The sequence below is a fragment of the Girardinichthys multiradiatus genome, chromosome 21 (assembly GCF_021462225.1).
Source record: "Girardinichthys multiradiatus isolate DD_20200921_A chromosome 21, DD_fGirMul_XY1, whole genome shotgun sequence".
In the NCBI taxonomy this organism is placed as follows: domain Eukaryota; kingdom Metazoa; phylum Chordata; class Actinopteri; order Cyprinodontiformes; family Goodeidae; genus Girardinichthys; species Girardinichthys multiradiatus.
Window position 1 is genome coordinate 23622388 of NC_061813.1, and position 17239 is coordinate 23639626.

At 41.6% G+C, this 17239-nt stretch overlaps 1 protein-coding gene across 3 annotated transcripts; it reads right to left on the reverse strand.

Moving 5' to 3' along the window:
* Nucleotides 1-2976: 2976 nt before the first annotated feature.
* Nucleotides 2977-16174, reverse strand: zdhhc23b (zinc finger DHHC-type palmitoyltransferase 23b). 3 transcript variants are annotated; one of them, XM_047349158.1, is made up of 5 exons: nt 15882-16170; nt 11071-11268; nt 8865-9557; nt 7064-7231; nt 2977-3745 (listed from the first exon to the last, which is right to left on the reverse strand). In XM_047349158.1, exons 2-5 carry the CDS (start codon nt 11214-11216, stop codon nt 3478-3480), a joined length of 1275 nt encoding a protein of 424 aa, XP_047205114.1. In that variant the 5' UTR covers nt 11217-11268; nt 15882-16170; the 3' UTR covers nt 2977-3477. The 3 variants fall into 3 exon arrangements, with proteins under 3 accessions (XP_047205114.1, XP_047205113.1, XP_047205115.1); XM_047349157.1 differs by having other exon boundaries at nt 11071-11234; nt 15882-16169; XM_047349159.1 differs by lacking the exon at nt 7064-7231 and having other exon boundaries at nt 11071-11234; nt 15882-16174.
* Between the last annotated feature and the right edge of the window lie 1065 nt (nt 16175-17239).

Genomic DNA, 17239 nt, shown 5'->3' on the forward strand with positions numbered 1-17239 from the left:
CATGTTCTTTGCAACATAGCTTCGGCTCAGTCAGATTGGATGGAGAACATTGGGGAACATCAATTTGAAACTCTTGCCACAGATTCCTAATTGGATTATTTTAGACTTTGACTATGCTATTCTAGCACATGATTATGTTTTTATCCAAACCATTTCAGTGTAGTTATGGCTGTACGGTTTTTGGTCGTTGTCCTGCTGAAAGTTGAACCTCCACCAGAGTCTTTGCAGTGTTTTACAGCCTCTAACAGGCTTTCTTCCAGGATTGCCCTGCGTTTAACTCCATCCATCTTCCCTCTCCCTGCTAATGCTACTACTCCACACAGACCACGAATAATAGAATTGTCAGGAACTGCGAAATTGTAGGATTTGTGACAATTCTTGGAATACTGCAAATTTTCTGGTCCAAGTCTGTGATGCCGTAAGATTCAGTTACGACACAGGTACAATAAAGATAAATCCTGAGGTTCGGCTTGATTCGCACGAATATTGTCCAGAATTCAGTACGATTTACAAGAATCTATTACGAATGCTGCACGAATGTTAGGAATCAGTTAACAACATGCCGATGTTACTATTCTTGACAATTAGTGGGATTATCCATCAAGATATAGTAAAAAGTGAAGAGGGACTAGCAGGAGTGCAAGTTATTTGAATGATGACTTGATATTTAGAAATTAAGTTGTTTTAAGTGTTTATCTTGGACATAAAATGTAATAAGAAACTAAGTTAAAATAATGAATTTTCTTTGTTTCGTATTTCTTATGTATTGTATTGAAAAAATATATCTATACATACATTTTTCTATTCATTATTTTCCTTGTTTTCTTTTTTTTCCAAGAACAGAAGAGAGAATTGGACGTTTTTAGAGGGTACAAAGGCCCTTAGTGGTCAAGACAATGGTTTATGAATCCCAGATTGAGTTAAGAATACATAGGAATGCCTAAGAATTGATTAGGACACCTAGGATTGACCAATTCATTTGTTAAGAATTAATTTACATTTTTTGGGATCGGGATTTCGGCAGCAGATGGCTGAAGAATTGTATAAACATACTAAGAAATATAAATCAGTTACGAATTCAGAAACTTATTACCATTCAACTAAGAATCCTAAAATGTTGACATTCTTGGCCTGTTATTCATGGTCTGTGTGGAATAGGGGCTTAATGGACAGCATCCCCACAGCATGATTGTTGAGCTGACCTGCAGGTCTGGGTGCGTCTCCCAACCTGGAAGCAGCAGGCTGTTTGCTCCAGGTGGGGAAGATCTGACCAGGGGAGTTTGGAGGCACTCGCTCACAGGACAGCAAGGAGCAAACCGTGTGTGTGATAGACGTGCTGGGAAAATCTGGCCCTGGGAAAAGAGACTGCAGGACTGAGGCTTGATTCAAAAAAAAAAATGGAAGACTTTGAGAGCTTTCGATTGTACCGTGTCTTCGAGCTGTGGACTAACATATTAGGCCATGTGATTCAACTCTGGTAAAAAATGTAACGTGTTAAAGCCATGTGATTTAAAATGCAAGTGGTTTATATTTATCAAAGTGCCGTTAAAAATAAGCATTTTAAAAAGGTATTAAAGGTTAAAGTATTTTGCTAAATGATATTTTGCGTAAAGGAGTTAAAAGCTGCCAAAGTGTAAGGTTAAAATTATCACTGAATGGAGTTTTAAATATGTTTATTTTGTGAGTTTTAATGTGGGTATTTTCTACTTCAAGGTTAATCTCTAGTAAGATGTGTTAATTTTTATTGGGATACGTTTTCTAGATCTTTCTTTTGTTTGTATTCTAAGGTTGTTCACCTGGTTTGAACTCAACAATTTTCAAAATAAAATACAAATAATTGATTCTTGGTCATTGAGTGAATTCCAGCTGAAAATCTTCTGAAACCAGCTGCCATTTCCAAGTGGGGGAAGTGGTTCTGCCACTCAAGTTTCACAGCTAGGACAGCATATTCAGGGTGATGTGGAGTGTTACTTTTCACCACAAATGTTTTTGATTTCATCTAAATTATCACATTTGTTCATATACTTATCAAGTCCCCTACTTGGATTCTGGTAAATTGCCCATTGGGATTTCTCCTATACGTTCGGTCAGATTTGTAGAGTGCATGACCTGAGACCTGGATCTCTGCAGCTCCTCTAGAGTTACCATGAGCATCTTGGCTGCTTCCCTGATTAATACTATCTGTTCCAAGCCTGCCTAAAAAGTCGATCAGACAGCTGCAGTTGATCCAGAACGCTGCTGCCCCGCATCCTCACTAGAACTAAGAAAGTGGAGCACATCACCCCGGTTCTAAAGTCCTTACACTGACCCCCTGTAGCTCAGAGAATAGACTTTAAAATACTTCTGTTATTTTATAAAATCACTAAATGGCTTAGCACCAAAATACATTACCGACTTGTTATCAGGGTATCAACCACCCAGACCTCTCAGGTCATCTGGATCAAATCTACTCTGCACACCCAGAACCAGAACTAAACATGGAGAAGCAGCTTTTAGTTTTTATGCTCCGCTAATCTGGAATAAACTCCCAGAAAACTGTAAAAGTGCCAAAACCTAAGTTGCTACAAATCAGGATTAAAAACATATTTCTTTAGAGTGGCCTTTGAATGTGTTATCTAAACATTATTATTTAAGTTTTCAGTCCAACTTTCCTTTCATTTTCTTATCCATCATTCTATTCTCTTTAATTTTTTAATTACCTCTGTTTGATTTTTTGTATCATTGTAATGTTTTTCCTCATGTACATCACCTTGAGTACCTTGTTGCTGAAAAGCGCTTTATAAATAAACTTGACTTGACTTTAGGTGGACCGCCTTGTCTTGGTAGGTTTGCAGTTGTGGCAAACTCTACATTTTCAGATGATTGAACAGAGCTCTGTGAGATGTTCATAGCTTGTAATATAAACTTCAATAAAAGCTTCACTCTGACCTGCCTATCGTGTTCCCTGGTCTTCATGATGCTGTTTGCCAACAAATGTTCTCACATTTTGTTTTAGTTTTATTTACGTATCATTTTACTTCCACTTCTCATTTATGCATGACCCCGTCTTGATCTATAACATAAAATCTCAAAACAAAATCCAGAGGAATCTTCCAGATACTAAATTTTTGGCTGTAGAAAAATGTTTTGCAGAGAGCGTTAACTACAGGTGTCTACCGAGGGACTGGAATGTAACCGAGAAGTAAAGTCAGAGTCCAAGGCCAAAGGAAGACATCCACAGTGATAGTTGTGTGTAACCAAGTTGACGTTAGCTCCAAACACGTAGTTGAGGTCCCAGTTGTCATTTTAATGGCAGTGAATGCGCGGTGTTGAGGTGGGAAGCAGTACTGCTAAATGTCAAAGTACCTTAGAGCAACGCTGACTCTGCTGGAGACATGTTCACTCTCAACAACAGAGCCAGGCTATTTTAGACGAAGTGGCAATGCTGCCATCTAGTGGACAGAAGCGGATGTGTTGCTACCGTTCCCCTTTTGTCTCTTACACCAAGTCTGTTGGAGACGGAGGCTTCAGTTTGTCCCCCATGGACATGAACTCGGACCAGTTGCTCCACAGACCTCTTGAGTAAACGCCTGTGTCCACGACGAGTCCCCAGCAGGTGCTGCGGGCCGTTTTCTCCCTCAGTGCGACTCGTGCCTCCCGCTCCGTCACGTTGTAGCTGATGTTGACCACTTGCACTAGAAGGAGATGCAGGAGGCCGCCGGTCACAATGCTGCTGTACCAGGCGCAGGTGAAGCAAAGAGCAGAGCTGGAGAACACAGAAAGGTAAAGTCAGACATTTTAAATAAACATTAAAGAGGGACTAATATGCTCATTTGCAGCTGGAGAGTTCTGGGGAATAAATAGAGCAGATTTCAATTACCCATTGTTTGTCATAAAATCTCCAATCATCTACTATAATAACGGAGAAGATGGCAGGTTTTTACATCCATTTGTATGAGTTGGAACTTTAAGTCCAGCTGAATGTCTTTGACTGGTATCGTCTAAAATAAAAAGAAACACAGTCAGAAGTGTTGAATTATATTGACATTTGTAAGCCTACGCACTGATTACCTGTGTGTCAAGTTTGTACTTTATATTGACGGAGTGTACTTTCAAGTAAATCCCTAAAAGACCACAGTTTGAGTTGGTGGCCAAGCAGAGGCTGCTGTAGACGACAACATTAATAAATACTGAAGGACAAGCTGAAATCCTCAGGAAGCAGGAGTGTGCAGAACTATCTGAGGCCAGCACCTCTGTCACACAAAGATTACTTTTCATTGAAAATGTGTGCAATAAAAATGTCTCACAATATGATATACAGGTCCTTCTCAAAATATTAGCATATTGTGATAAAGTTCATTATTTTCCATAATGTCATGATAAAAATTTAACATTCATATATTTTAGATTCATTGCACACTAACTGAAATATTTCAGGTCTTTTATTGTCTTAATATGGATGATTTTGGCATACAGCTCATGAAAACCCCAAATTCCTATCTCACAAAATTAGCATATCATTAAAAGGGTCTCTAAACGAGCTATGAACCTAATAATCTGAATCAACAAGTTAACTCTAAACACCTGCAAAAGATTCCTGAGGCCTTTAAAACTCCCAGCCTGGTTCATCACTCAAAACCCCAATCATGGGTAAGACTGCCGACCTGACTGCTGTCCAGAAGGCCACTATTGACACCCTCAAGCAAGAGGGTAAGACACAGAAAGACATTTCTGAATGAATAGGCTGTTCCCAGAGTGCTGTATCAAGGCACCTCAGTGGGAAGTCTGTGGGAAGGAAAAAGTGTGGCAGAAAACGCTGCACAACGAGAAGAGATGACCGGACCCTGAGGAAGATTGTGGAGAAGGGCCGATTCCAGACCTTGGGGGACCTGCGGAAGCAGTGGACTGAGTCTGGAGTAGAAACATCCAGAGCCACCGTGCACAGGCGTGTGCAGGAAATGGGCTACAGGTGCCGCATTCCCCAGACCTGGGCTACAGAGAAGCAGCACTGGACTGTTGCTCAGTGGTCCAAAGTACTTTTTTCGGATGAAAGCAAATTCTGCATGTCATTCGGAAATCAAGGTGCCAGAGTCTGGAGGAAGACTGGGGAGAAGGAAATGCCAAAATGCCAAAAGTCCAGTGTCAAGTACCCACAGTCAGTGATGGTCTGAGGTGCCGTGTCAGCTGCTGGTGTTGGTCCACTGTGTTTTATCAAGGGCAGGGTCAATGCAGCTAGCTATCAGGAGATTTTGGAGCACTTCTTGCTTCCATCTGCTGAAAAGCTTTATGGAGATGAAGATTTCATTTTTCAGCACGACCTGGCACCTGCTCACAGTGCCAAAACCACTGGTAAATGGTTTACTGACCATGGTATCACTGTGCTCAATTGGCCTGCCAACTCTCCTGACCTGAACCCCATAGAGAATCTGTGGGATATTGTGAAGAGAACGTTGAGAGACTCAAGACCCAACACTCTGGATGAGCTAAAGGCCGCTATCGAAGCATCCTGGGCCTCCATAAGACCTCAGCAGTACCACAGGCTGATTGCCTCCATGCCACGCCGCATTGAAGCAGTCATTTCTGCCAAAGGATTCCCGACCAAGTATTGAGTGCATAACTGTACATGATTATTTGAAGGTTGACGTTTTTTGTATTAAAAACACTTTTCTTTTATTGGTCAAATGAAATATGCTAATTTTGTGAGATAGGAATTTTGGGTTTTCATGAGCTGTATGCCACAATCATCCATATTAAGACAATAAAAGACCTGAAATATTTCAGTTACTGTGCAATGAATCTAAAATATATGAATGTTAAATTTTCATCATGACATTATGGAAAATAATTAACTTTATCACAATATGCTAATATTTTGAGAAGGACCTGTAATACAGCCATGGTAAAAAGAAAGTGTATCCTACTCAAATTCTAGGATCTTATGTATTTGGAATTTACAGTGAAGTGCAAAAGTATTTATAGGACTTGAAAACTTGCAGCAATAGTGGCCTTTATATTTCTCTTTTTTTTTGGACAGAAAGCGGACAGGAAAGGGGTGGAGTGAGGGGGAAGACTGGCAGCAGAGGTTGCCTGAGCTGGGAGTCAAACTAACGATGGGCTGCGTCGCGGACTGAAGCCTCCGAGTATGGGTCACGCGTTTTGTGCCACCGCAACGTTTGTTTCTCGTGTTACAACCTCAGATTTAATGTACTTTATGAGATCTTGTGGGACAGAACAACACAAAGTTGTCCATAAATGAAGTGGATGTAATGGAATAGCAAAGAAGAAATGATGTGGAAAGCTGGTAGAGACATACAACAAAGGATTTACAGCTGTATTTATAGCAAAAGGCTAAACAACCGAGGCTATGGTACAGTACATATGTTGACAAGAATGTGATGATTATGAATGAGAAACATCTTTTTCATGGACCTCCCTGCTTATTCCAACAGGACAATGCCAAGCCACATTCTGCACGTTACAGCAGTGTGGCTTCGTAGTAAAAGACTGTGGGTTCTAGACGACCTGTCGCCCATTGAAAATGTGAGCCGCATTATGAAGTGCAAAGTACAACAGAGCCCCCGGACTGTTGAGCAACTGAAGTTGCTCATCAAGCAGGAATAGGAAAGATTTCCACCTAGGCAATGAAACACAGTGGTAAACATGCCCCTGTCCAGCTTTTTTGGAATGTGTTGCAAACATCAAATTCAAAATATCAGAAAAATATATTAAAATGAATATTTGCACAAAAAAACAATGACGTTTGTCAGTTTAATACATATCTTGTCTTTGTAGTGTATTGAATACAGGCTCAACTGGATTTGCAAATCATTTTATGATTTGACCTTCAATGGAGTTGGTGTTTTATTGATGGGCTACTGGTCTATCATTTAAAATCCCAATACAACACACTGACGTTCGTGGTTGTAAAGTGAAAAAATGTGCAACAACTCAACATGCCAGTGTATGCAGGGTTCCTGGGCTGTACTTAAGAGTCTGGTGAAACTTACAAATAAAATGTACCCTAAAATGGCAGCATAACATACAGTTGACATTTTTTAAAAGAGGAAAGTGGACCGAGTGGAACCTGTACTGGTTGTAAACCTCGGGGCAGTAGAGTAAGGCAGTGAGGACGTTTTGCTGTGGACACACACTCCGCAGCACCAGGCCAATGCCGTACAGGGACGTCAGCAGGAAGAAGACGAGGGTGAGCAGGAAGCTCCCATGATTGGCCTGGCCCACACAGTTGTTTATCCTGCCCCAGAACAAACACAGGTACAGTAAAGACACACACACAAGCAGACCAAACACCACAATGAAACCTAATGGATGCAAGCTGCAGACACAAGAAGGAGCACATTATGGAGTGAACTGGTGTCAGTAGGTATATGTTTTATATATATATATATATATATATATATATATATATACATACAGGGGTTGGACAATGAAACTGAAACACCTGGTTTTAGACCACAATAATTTATTAGTATGGTGTAGGGCCTCCTTTTGCAGCCAATACAGCGTCAATTCGTCTTGGGAATGACATATACAAGTCCTGCACAGTGGTCGGAGGGATTTTAAGCCATTCTTCTTGCAGGATAGTGGCCAGGTCACTAAGTGATACTGGTGGAGGAAAACATTTCCTGACTCGCTCCTCCAAAACACCCCAAAGTGGCTCAATAATATTTAGATCTGGTGACTATGCAGGCCATGGGAGATGTTCAACTTCACTTTCATGTTCATCAAACCAATCTTTCACCAGTCTTGCTGTGTGTATTGGTGCATTGTCATCCTGATACACGGCACCACCTTCACGATACAATGTTTGAACCATTGGATGCACATGGTCCTCAAGAATGGTTCGGTAGTCCTTGGCAGTGACGCGCCAATCTAGCACAAGTATTGGGTCAAGGGATTGCCATGATATGGCAGCCCAAACCATCACTGATCCACCCCCATGCTTCACTCTGGGCATGCAACAGTCTGGGTGGTACGCTTCTTTGAGCTGAGTTAGAATCAGAAGGTTAATGTTAGCCTGCTTCAGCCATTCCACATGTTTAAGATAGTCGTCCTGTTGGAACGCCCACTTGTGACAAATTTCACTAACCTGAACCAAACTATTTCTATTAGAAGAAAGAAATTAGGTTATGATGTTCAAGAACAACCTTGAACAAGCCAAGAACAAAGCCGCTTCTCCGAAATATACATATCAAGTAAAACAGAAGATTGTCACTGCCCACATGGAGAAGCCAAATGCCTTCTGGAGTGCACGTTTATGGTCAGATGAGTCAAAAAATAAAAAATCTAAAATAACAAGATGTTTGTGACACAGTATGAATGGCCAAGCATGGTGGTGGTAGAGTCATTCTGTGGGTTTGTCTGGCTGCTAGTGGTACTGGTGCATTGCACAAAGTGGACTGAATATTGACAGAGGTGTATCTCCAAATGCTTTAACGTATCTTCAGGTCAAGCTAGCTAGGTAGATGAAATGTAGACACACCTGGACAAGGATCACAAAAACAAATGATAAAGCAGGATAAGATTAAGCTCCTGAAACGGTCCCATCCTCAACCGCCCGGAAAATCTGAGAGCAATGCTTAAAAGCCAAGTCTCTGCCAAGAAACCTACCAGATTAAATTAACTGTATCTTTTCTGCCAAGAAGATGGTGGCTTTAAAATAAAATAAGCTCTGATTATTCCAGAACATAGGTAAAGGATGTTTTTCTAATATTAGGATGTATATCTTAATATGATCCTGTGTAGAGGAAAAACAAAATCCAAAATAAATTCAAACTCGTGCTCCCAATTCTTGTTTTATCAGTCCACCAAGACTGAAGGTAAACTTTTGCACATTTCAGATTTGGGACAAAATGAATGAAACCCACCAGACACAGTGGTGGTCGAGACGCAGCACGCAAACACCACAGATCCGACAATGTCCCGCCCTCTGCGGCCGCACAATCCTGCACACTGAACACCAGTTCCTCCGGCTACTTTCCTGCAGCTCCAACCCTTCCTCCTCCGATGATCCCATCCGGTGGACTGCAGCCGTTGACACTTCCTGCGCCCCAACATTGAAGGAAAAGTCTTTGTCTGCAGGGGGGGGCCTGTAATACATCACCGTGCTGTGGACAGCATGTTTGTCCAGCCGAACGATGCCAGGATCTCTCTTGGTGTGGATAAGAGCCAGCAGGGTGAGGATGACCCCTAAACTTACAGCTGCCAGCTCAAACTGACCAACATGCCCACGTGGAAACACCTCTGAGATGAACAGGTAATACATGTACCCCAAGGAGAAGAGGGCCAGGCTGAGGAAGAAGAGCGTGCGTCCCTTTTTGCGGTGGGTGAAGAAGTAGTACCACAACACTAGGCCGGGCAGAGCCATCAGAACCAGTACACCAAGCAGGAGGTGGAAAGCGGCGAGGTGCAGCAGGCCAGGAAGGAGGACAAGAGGAGGGATGATGGACAGATCCAGTTTTCGGGCTCCGCCCCACAACCAGGGTACACGGATCCGATCGGAGACGACTGCAGCCACATGCGACAGGGATTCAGGTTTCTGAGGCTCTCTCTTCAGAAACCTTAAAAAAACAAAACAAAAACATAAAAACCTGGTAAAATAACATTTCTACAGTTTCTATCAGGTTTGAGTTCATCATAAATGGCCAAACAGGTCTCAGTTTCATTTTATCAAACAAAACTGAGCATATTAATAAACTCCTTTTCCTCCTCCACACATTCTCAACGGACTTTATTTAAAACAAAGGTGAGGCCAAAAGGAAAAATACTGCCGCACACTAAGCACACGTCATGTTTCACTAGCTTTGAGTTAGCAGGATTAACTAAGCTGTTTAATTTGTATGCATGTCTTTATTTGTCTCTCACATCACAGTGGAGGAATTTTTTGTCCACTCATGTTTTTTTGGATTCACTTAAAGTCCATTATGAGGTGTTTGTGCTGATATGTTGCGTTTGGTTTTCCTTGAACATGGCACTGGCATTTTGGCCTCTACTCTGGTCTCAACTAAATCAAAGTTATGCTGCCAAATATCTTTAGAGAGATGATTCTTTCTCTTCTAAACAAGCCATACTTGCTCAATATTTCTCTTATTTGTACTGCGATTAATCTGAATATTTTACAAGCTAACTGCCTGTAGAATCAGAGGTGGAGCTCTTGGATTTCTGGGACTGTTTCTGAGCATTGGTATGACCTTGGGGGGACCTTAAAATGATATTCTAGCTCCTCACAATGTCATGGCTGATTTCTTTCCACTCTGGCATTTTGTTGCCGTACACTTTTATGCTCCAGGCATTTTACTTTCTTATTTGCGTTATTAAATAATGGATTCTGTTGCGTTTTGGTGCACAGGTAAGATTCAAGTAGTTTAACCTGTTAAAGACCAAATCACTGTTACTATATCCTCATACATAAAACCCAAGGACATAGATAGACTGCACTTTCTGAATCATGACTGTGCATTTTTAGTCCAGTTCTGGGTTTGAAATTATTAGTATGAGTCAAAAATCTGTGACAAGGCGGTTTTACAAAAACGGTACATCATGCAATACAACCTAAAGAAACTTCTTTTTGATTCATCAATATTAAATGAATATACACTTAATTCAGAGAAAGAAAGGTTTAGTTTGGGAACATAAAAAAAGAGAACCTGACTTAATTCTGACGAGTATGCATTTATAAGCTGATGCTTCAGCCTTTACCCCTTTTGACCGTGTATAATTTATTTATCTGGGTTTTGAGTTTCTATAAAGGTTTTTTAATCATTACTGTTGAATCAAATTTTTTTTTAAAGAAGAAGAAAGACCTAGTGTATAAAGTTTCTAAATTCTGATTATTATAGGAGGTTAAATATTTCTAACATGCATGATGATTTATAAAGAAATTATTAGACTAAGTAGATTTCTGATCATCAGTCGATCACTCTTTAAACATTTTATACAAATGTCCCAAACTGATTTCATAATGTTGCTGGGTTAAAACAACAACTTGACAAACTCTCCATTTAGCTTTTGTCAAGAATATTATACAAAAACCTCCAAACTAACCGAGTCCAAGTCATATCGAACTCCTCTCACCTGTCGCAGGCGTCGTCCAGGTCCTCGCAGTCGCAGCAGCACGCCGCAACGTGGCTTCGCTCCCCGTGTCTGTTCACATACTCGCAGCAGCACAACACCTCCTCCTTGCCCTCTTCTTTCAGCTCCCTCTTGGCTTGCTCATTCATGGCCGATGGCACCGCAGCCTGTAGGATGCGTCAAAAAGACAGAAAACATCCACTGGCGAGTTATTCAAGTGAGCGTTCAAATTATACGTTGCAAAAAGTGTTCATGCCCTTTGAACATTTCCACATGTTGGCAAGTTACAACCACAAACTTCAGGTTTTTTTTATTGGGGTTTTATCTAACAGGCCAACACTTGGAAGTGCATGACTGTGAAGTAGAAGAAAAGTATGGTTTTCACAATTTCTTACTAATAAAAATCTAAAGTGTTCCATGCATTTATATTCAGCTCAAGGAGTGTAATTACTTTTCCAAGCCAGTCTAGATGAGATCAGCAGTTAAGACATGTGAAATGTAGCAGATGAACCCCAGGAAAGAAAACAATAAGCCAAAATGACTCCAAGCCCACTTTGCTGAAATAATCACTTAATACAGCAGATTATCAACTATTTGCACGTTTTAGACGATGGAGCGGTTTCAAAACCATTTTCCCACAGATCACTGCAAAGTAAAGCTCCTTCACTTGACCTGACCCGATCCGGCCACTTTCCACACATCTGCCACACATCTGTCATGCTTTTAATGATTCACAGCAAGACAGCCCTTCCACTGCTTCCGCCCACTGGCTTTTTTAAAGCTCAGACGGATTTAGGTTGAGGTGTTGTCAACATTTATAACAACTACAGGTCTTTCGTGTCTCCTCAGTCAAACTGATGACATACAAGTGAGCATCTGGGGGATGAGTGAAGCCTTTCCCTGCAGTGGGAGATCCAGCTGTGTTGAGGAGGTCTGAATGAGCCTCTGACCCACAGAATGCATGATGGTGAGCTAACGCAAGTAGTCATTAATAATCCAACCAATATGTTTAATAAAAGGATACAGGAGTCAGCAACAGAGCCTACAGGCATCTCACAACAAGCTCACAAGAAGCATCCTAAAAGAGGACAGACTGGCTTACATGTACAGATTAATGGATGTCAGGCAGCTTCAAACAGCACATCTGCTCTTCTGGCAAAAATTAAACAAATACTAATCCAACAATTCATACCACTACTGAGGGACACAGCAGTTTCCTGTCTGCGTCGTGCTGTGCTCTGACAGCTGCAGATCTTTGAGTGTCTCTGCAGGTGGGATTAAGATTAGGAACCTAGAAATCTCTGTAGTTGGTAACATCCATAAATCGGATGACCAGGTCACCGTGTAACCATGAGACTGCTGATTCCGCAGCCTGAATCCTTCTAGACCTGCTGAGTTGTCTCTGGTACATTTTTAGTAAGCCACTGTCAAAACCATTTGCTTTTTGAAGGAAAGGTTGCCCAAAAGCTAATTCAGTTGTTATACGTCAAAACACGTTCATCCTTGAAGGACGTCTATCTCCAGTGGTCATCGGACGAGAGGCGGGGTACACCCTGGACAGTCCATCACAGAGACACACAACCATGCACACACATACTCATACCTTAAGGGCATTTTAGAGAAACCAATTAACCTAACTTGCATGTTTTTAGACTATGAATATTGTAGCTTCACACTGAAGGCATCAAAACTATGAATTAACACATGTGGAATTATATACTGAACAAAAAATTGTGAAACAACTGAAAATATGTTTTATATTCTAGGTTCTTCAAAGTAGCCACCTTTTGCTTTGATTACTACTCCACACACTCTTGGCATTCTGTTGATGAGCTTCAAGAGGTAGTCACCTGAAATGGTTTTCACTTCACAGGTGTGCCCTGTCAGGTTTAATAAGTGGGATTTCAAGATTTATAAATGGGGTTGGGACCATCAGTTGTGTTGTGCAGGAGGTGGATACACTACACAGCTGATAGTCCTACTGAATAGACTGTTAGAATTTGTATTATGGTAAGAAAAAAGAAGCTAAGTAAAGAAAAACAAGTGGCCATCATTACTTTAAGAAATGATGGTCAGTCAGTCCGAACAATTGGGAAAACTTTGAAAGTGTCCCCAAGTGCAGTCGCAAAAACCATCAAGCGCTACAAAGAAACTGCCTCACATGAGGACCGCCCCAGGAAATGAAGACCAAGAGTCACCTCTGCTGCGGACGATAAGTTCATCCGAATCACCAGCCTCAGAAATCGCAGGTTAAGAGCAGCTCGGATTAGAGAACAGGTCAATGCCACACAGAGTTCTAGCAGCAGACACATCTCTAGAACAACTGTTAAGAGGAGACTGTGTGAATCTGCGCAGGGAAAAGGAAGAAGCTCACAGCAGTGGAGATTGGGCGTGGTACAGGCAGGCCAGGAACAAACTAACAAAAGAGATCAAAGCAGCTAAGAGAAGCTACAGTGAGAAGCTTAAGAACAGCCTTTCTACTGGTGACACTTCAGCTGTATGGACTGGTCTGAGAAACCTGACTGCCTACAAGAGCCCCTCCACCCATCCTGAACAGAGTCGTCTCCTGGCCAACTGTCTGAATGGCTTCTACTGCAGACATGACAAGAAGCCATTCACACCTCAAATCATCCCCTCTACATCCCATTCGGGAACAAATTCCTCCCATAAAGCAACCAACCCCCCACCATCAGATCCTCTGCCTGCACTAAAGATCTCCGAGGAAGAGGTAAATAGGCTCTTTCAGCGCATGAAAACAAAGAAAGCTGGAGGACCTGATAACGTCTCCCCATCATGCCTGAAAGCCTGTGCAAATCAGCTCGCTCCGATCTTCACAAGGATCTTCAACAAGTCACTGGAGAAATGTGAGGTCCCCTGCTGCCTCAAACGATCCACCATCATCCCGGTTCCCAAGAAACCCACCATCGTAGGATTAAATGACTACAGGCCTGTAGCCCTGACGTCTGTGGTCATGAAATCCTTTGAGCGGCTGGTGTTGAAGCACCTGAAAGACATCACAGGCCCCTTGCTGGACCGCCTGCAATTTGCTTACCGAGCAAACAGGTCAGCAGATGATGCTGTTAACTTAGGTCTACACTTCATACTGCAACACCTCGACCGTCCAGGGACGTACGCCAGGATCCTGTTTGTAGACTTCAGCTTGGCCTTCAACACCATCATACCAGACATCCTCCACCAGAAGCTCACACAGCTCAACGTCCCAGCCTCCACTTGTCAGTGGACAGACAGACAGCAGCAGGTGAGACTGGGGAGCATCTTCTCCTGATCCAGATCTATACGTACTGGTGCCCCCCAGGGGTGTGTTCTATCCCCACTCCTCTTCTCTCTGTACACAAATGACTGCACCTCATCGGACTCGTCCGTGAAACTCCTTAAGTTTGCAGACGACACCACTGTCATGGGACTGATCCAGGACAGTGATGAGTCTGCATACAGACAGCAGGTGGATCGACTGGTACACTGGTGCAGTCAGAACTACCTTGAACTGAACCCACTCAAGACTGTGGAAATGGTGGTGGACTTTCGGAGAACACCACCCCCATACACCCCCCTCACCATCCTCAACAACACTGTATCGGCCGTGGACCACTTCAGGTTCTTAGGAACCGCCATCTCTGAGGACCTGAGATGGTCTTCACACATAGACACTGTTCGAAAGAAGGCCCAGCAGAGACTGTACTTCCTGAGGCAACTCAAGAAGTTCAACCTTCCACAGGAGCTGTTGGTCATCTTCTACACTGCCATCATTCAATCTGTCCTGTCTTCATCCATCTCAGTGTGGTTTGGCTCATCCACAAAACAGGACAGGTCCAGATTGCAACGAATAATCAGGTCTGCAGAGAGAATAATCAGGGCTGACCTTCCCTCCATCCATGACTTATACAGGTCTAGGGTCAAGAAAAGAGCTGCTAAAATCTCTGCAGACCCCACACACCCTGCACATAAACTGTTTAGAGTTTTACCTTCAGGCCACCGCTACAGAGCACTGTTCACTAAAACCAGCCGCCACAGAGACAGTTTCTTCCCCCAGGCTGTTTCTCTGTTGAACATTCAATAAAGTACAAAACAACAGCATACAGATGTTGCAAATGCACCTTTTTTATTATATATGTGTATATTGTACATTGTAAATTGTAAATTTGTATATTCTGTAATGCAAAAACAGAACAAAAGAGCAAAATGTACCGGAGGCAAATTCCTTGTTTGTATGCATAAACTTGGCAATAAAGCTGATTCTGATTCTGATTTATCCTGGCTTCACTAAATATAAATAAACTTGGTCATCATTGCTGACCTAAAACAGGAAAGGTTTGGTATGATTTAATGTCTGACTGTAATAAAAGAAGTAGAGCCTGTATTTATTCATTTATATATATTATATATGAAGAATCCAGCTGTTTTTTTGTCATGTTAATGGCATCCTGGGTGAGCCTCTGCTTTTGCCGATGCCCCCCTAGGAAGTATTTATAGGCGGTATTTGATATTTATTTCATAAAAGGAATAACTTACGGTTTTTAAGGTGGAAAGCTACAGATTACACATCATATGAACCTAAAAGCTGAACTGACTTTAATTTGTTGTGTTATTAGAGTAGATGTAAGTAAATTTTATATAAAAAGGTAAGACGTTTATAAAGTTTCATTTCATTGCTAAATGAACTGCTTTTCCAACATTAAAAGGAATAACAATACATTTTTTATGGAGTTTGCAGCGTTAAATAACGCTGGAAGCCTTATTAGCTATACTCTCCCCGTAGACACAGGCAGGTCTTTCCAACTGTACGCGTAACCTACCTGAACACCGGCCAACTACATGCTGGTTTCCCCTCGGCCTCCACCTGAGCGTCGGCTCTGTCCTCCTCAGGAAGCCTCGGTGCTGCCAGCCGCCGGGTCGTATCCGGTGTTTGTTTCCGCTACACGAGGCTCGGTGCAGATCACCCGAACACCGGCCCCTGCTGAAGGATAATGACCGTATTAAAGTGTCAGCGGCGGCAGAGAACTTTCGTCGAGTTCGGCTTCCTGGTTCTGGCTCAGCGGTGTCCAGCGGTTGTGCAGGAGAAAGGAACCGTTTCCTTCCTGATGAGGCAGATTTCCCCGCCCAGAACTTATGCCACATAATTGTTTTTTCTTTATATACAAAAGAAAATTCATAAACACTTTACAGCATTTAACCACATCGTTCGGTTTCCCTTTTAGACTAAAATCATTGCATGTTTTTAACTTTTAGTTCCAGCGCATACCACCACCATCAGGGGCGGTTGTGATATGAATGGGGCTTTGGGCGTGCTTAGCCTGTGTCCCCTTTACACCAAGGGGGATAACATCTTAATTCACTAGCTAAGCTGTTTTATCTGTAATCAGTGCAGAATAATTTGGCTTAGACCAATCTATAGACTGTGTCTTCTACTGTAAATCTAAGGGTGGCCCAAAGCTGAAATAAGCCAATGTTATTTTTGTTTTGACAAAAACAATAAAGGTTTCCTAAATCTCAAATTCTGTTTAAGAATTTATTTTCATTAAAAAAATGTAACTTCCCAACCTAGTTTTTCACATGTCCACACAAATCAACACATGTTTAAGATGTTGAAATATGCATTTGATAAACAAAATGAGTAACATTTTGTTAAGTTCAAGTTTTTTGCCAGAGTTCAGTTTTGCTTCTTTTTTTTATTAGTTATTATTTTTGCATTATTTTGTAAATATAACTTTTGGGTTAAAATAAAAACTCTTTTTCTGTATTGATTCCTGTGACTCCTGCTTTTACACTCAGTCCATCACACATGGTGTCAGAAGCATGGGATTTTTCAGTTGAGACAGGATTTGTGTTCGTTAAACATAAAAGTTAAAAAATACAATAATTCATAGGGTTCTCTTAAAAGTGAAGGTTCAACAGTTTTTTTTAGACTATTGTTATGGCTTCACCTCAAACCAGTGCACCGAAAGGTGGCACCAAAGCCTACTGATGCATATTCAGCACATGCCAGTTATCATATTGGAGGCACTTTGCTGTGGTCAGAGTTATCTCAAGTTATTCCTAATGTATCTAGATTTATATCTATTGCATGTGCTATATTCAAATTAAAAATATTTAATTTAGAACATGGCAGTAAAATTATTTATATAACAGAAAATACATTTAGACAAATATCAGT

Excerpts from the sequence above, each read along its gene's own strand:
- zdhhc23b (XM_047349158.1), bottom strand. The coding sequence starts at position 11,216 with ATGAATGAGCAAGCCAAGAGGGAGCTGAAAGAAGAGGGCAAGGAGGAG. Across the intron at positions 7,232-8,864 it reads CTCGACCACCACTGTGTCTG|GATAAACAACTGTGTGGGCC; the intron begins GTGGGTTTCATT and ends GTTCTGGGGCAG. Across the intron at positions 3,746-7,063 it reads GAGGTTTACAACCAGTACAG|CTCTGCTCTTTGCTTCACCT; the intron begins GTTCCACTCGGT and ends TGTGTTCTCCAG.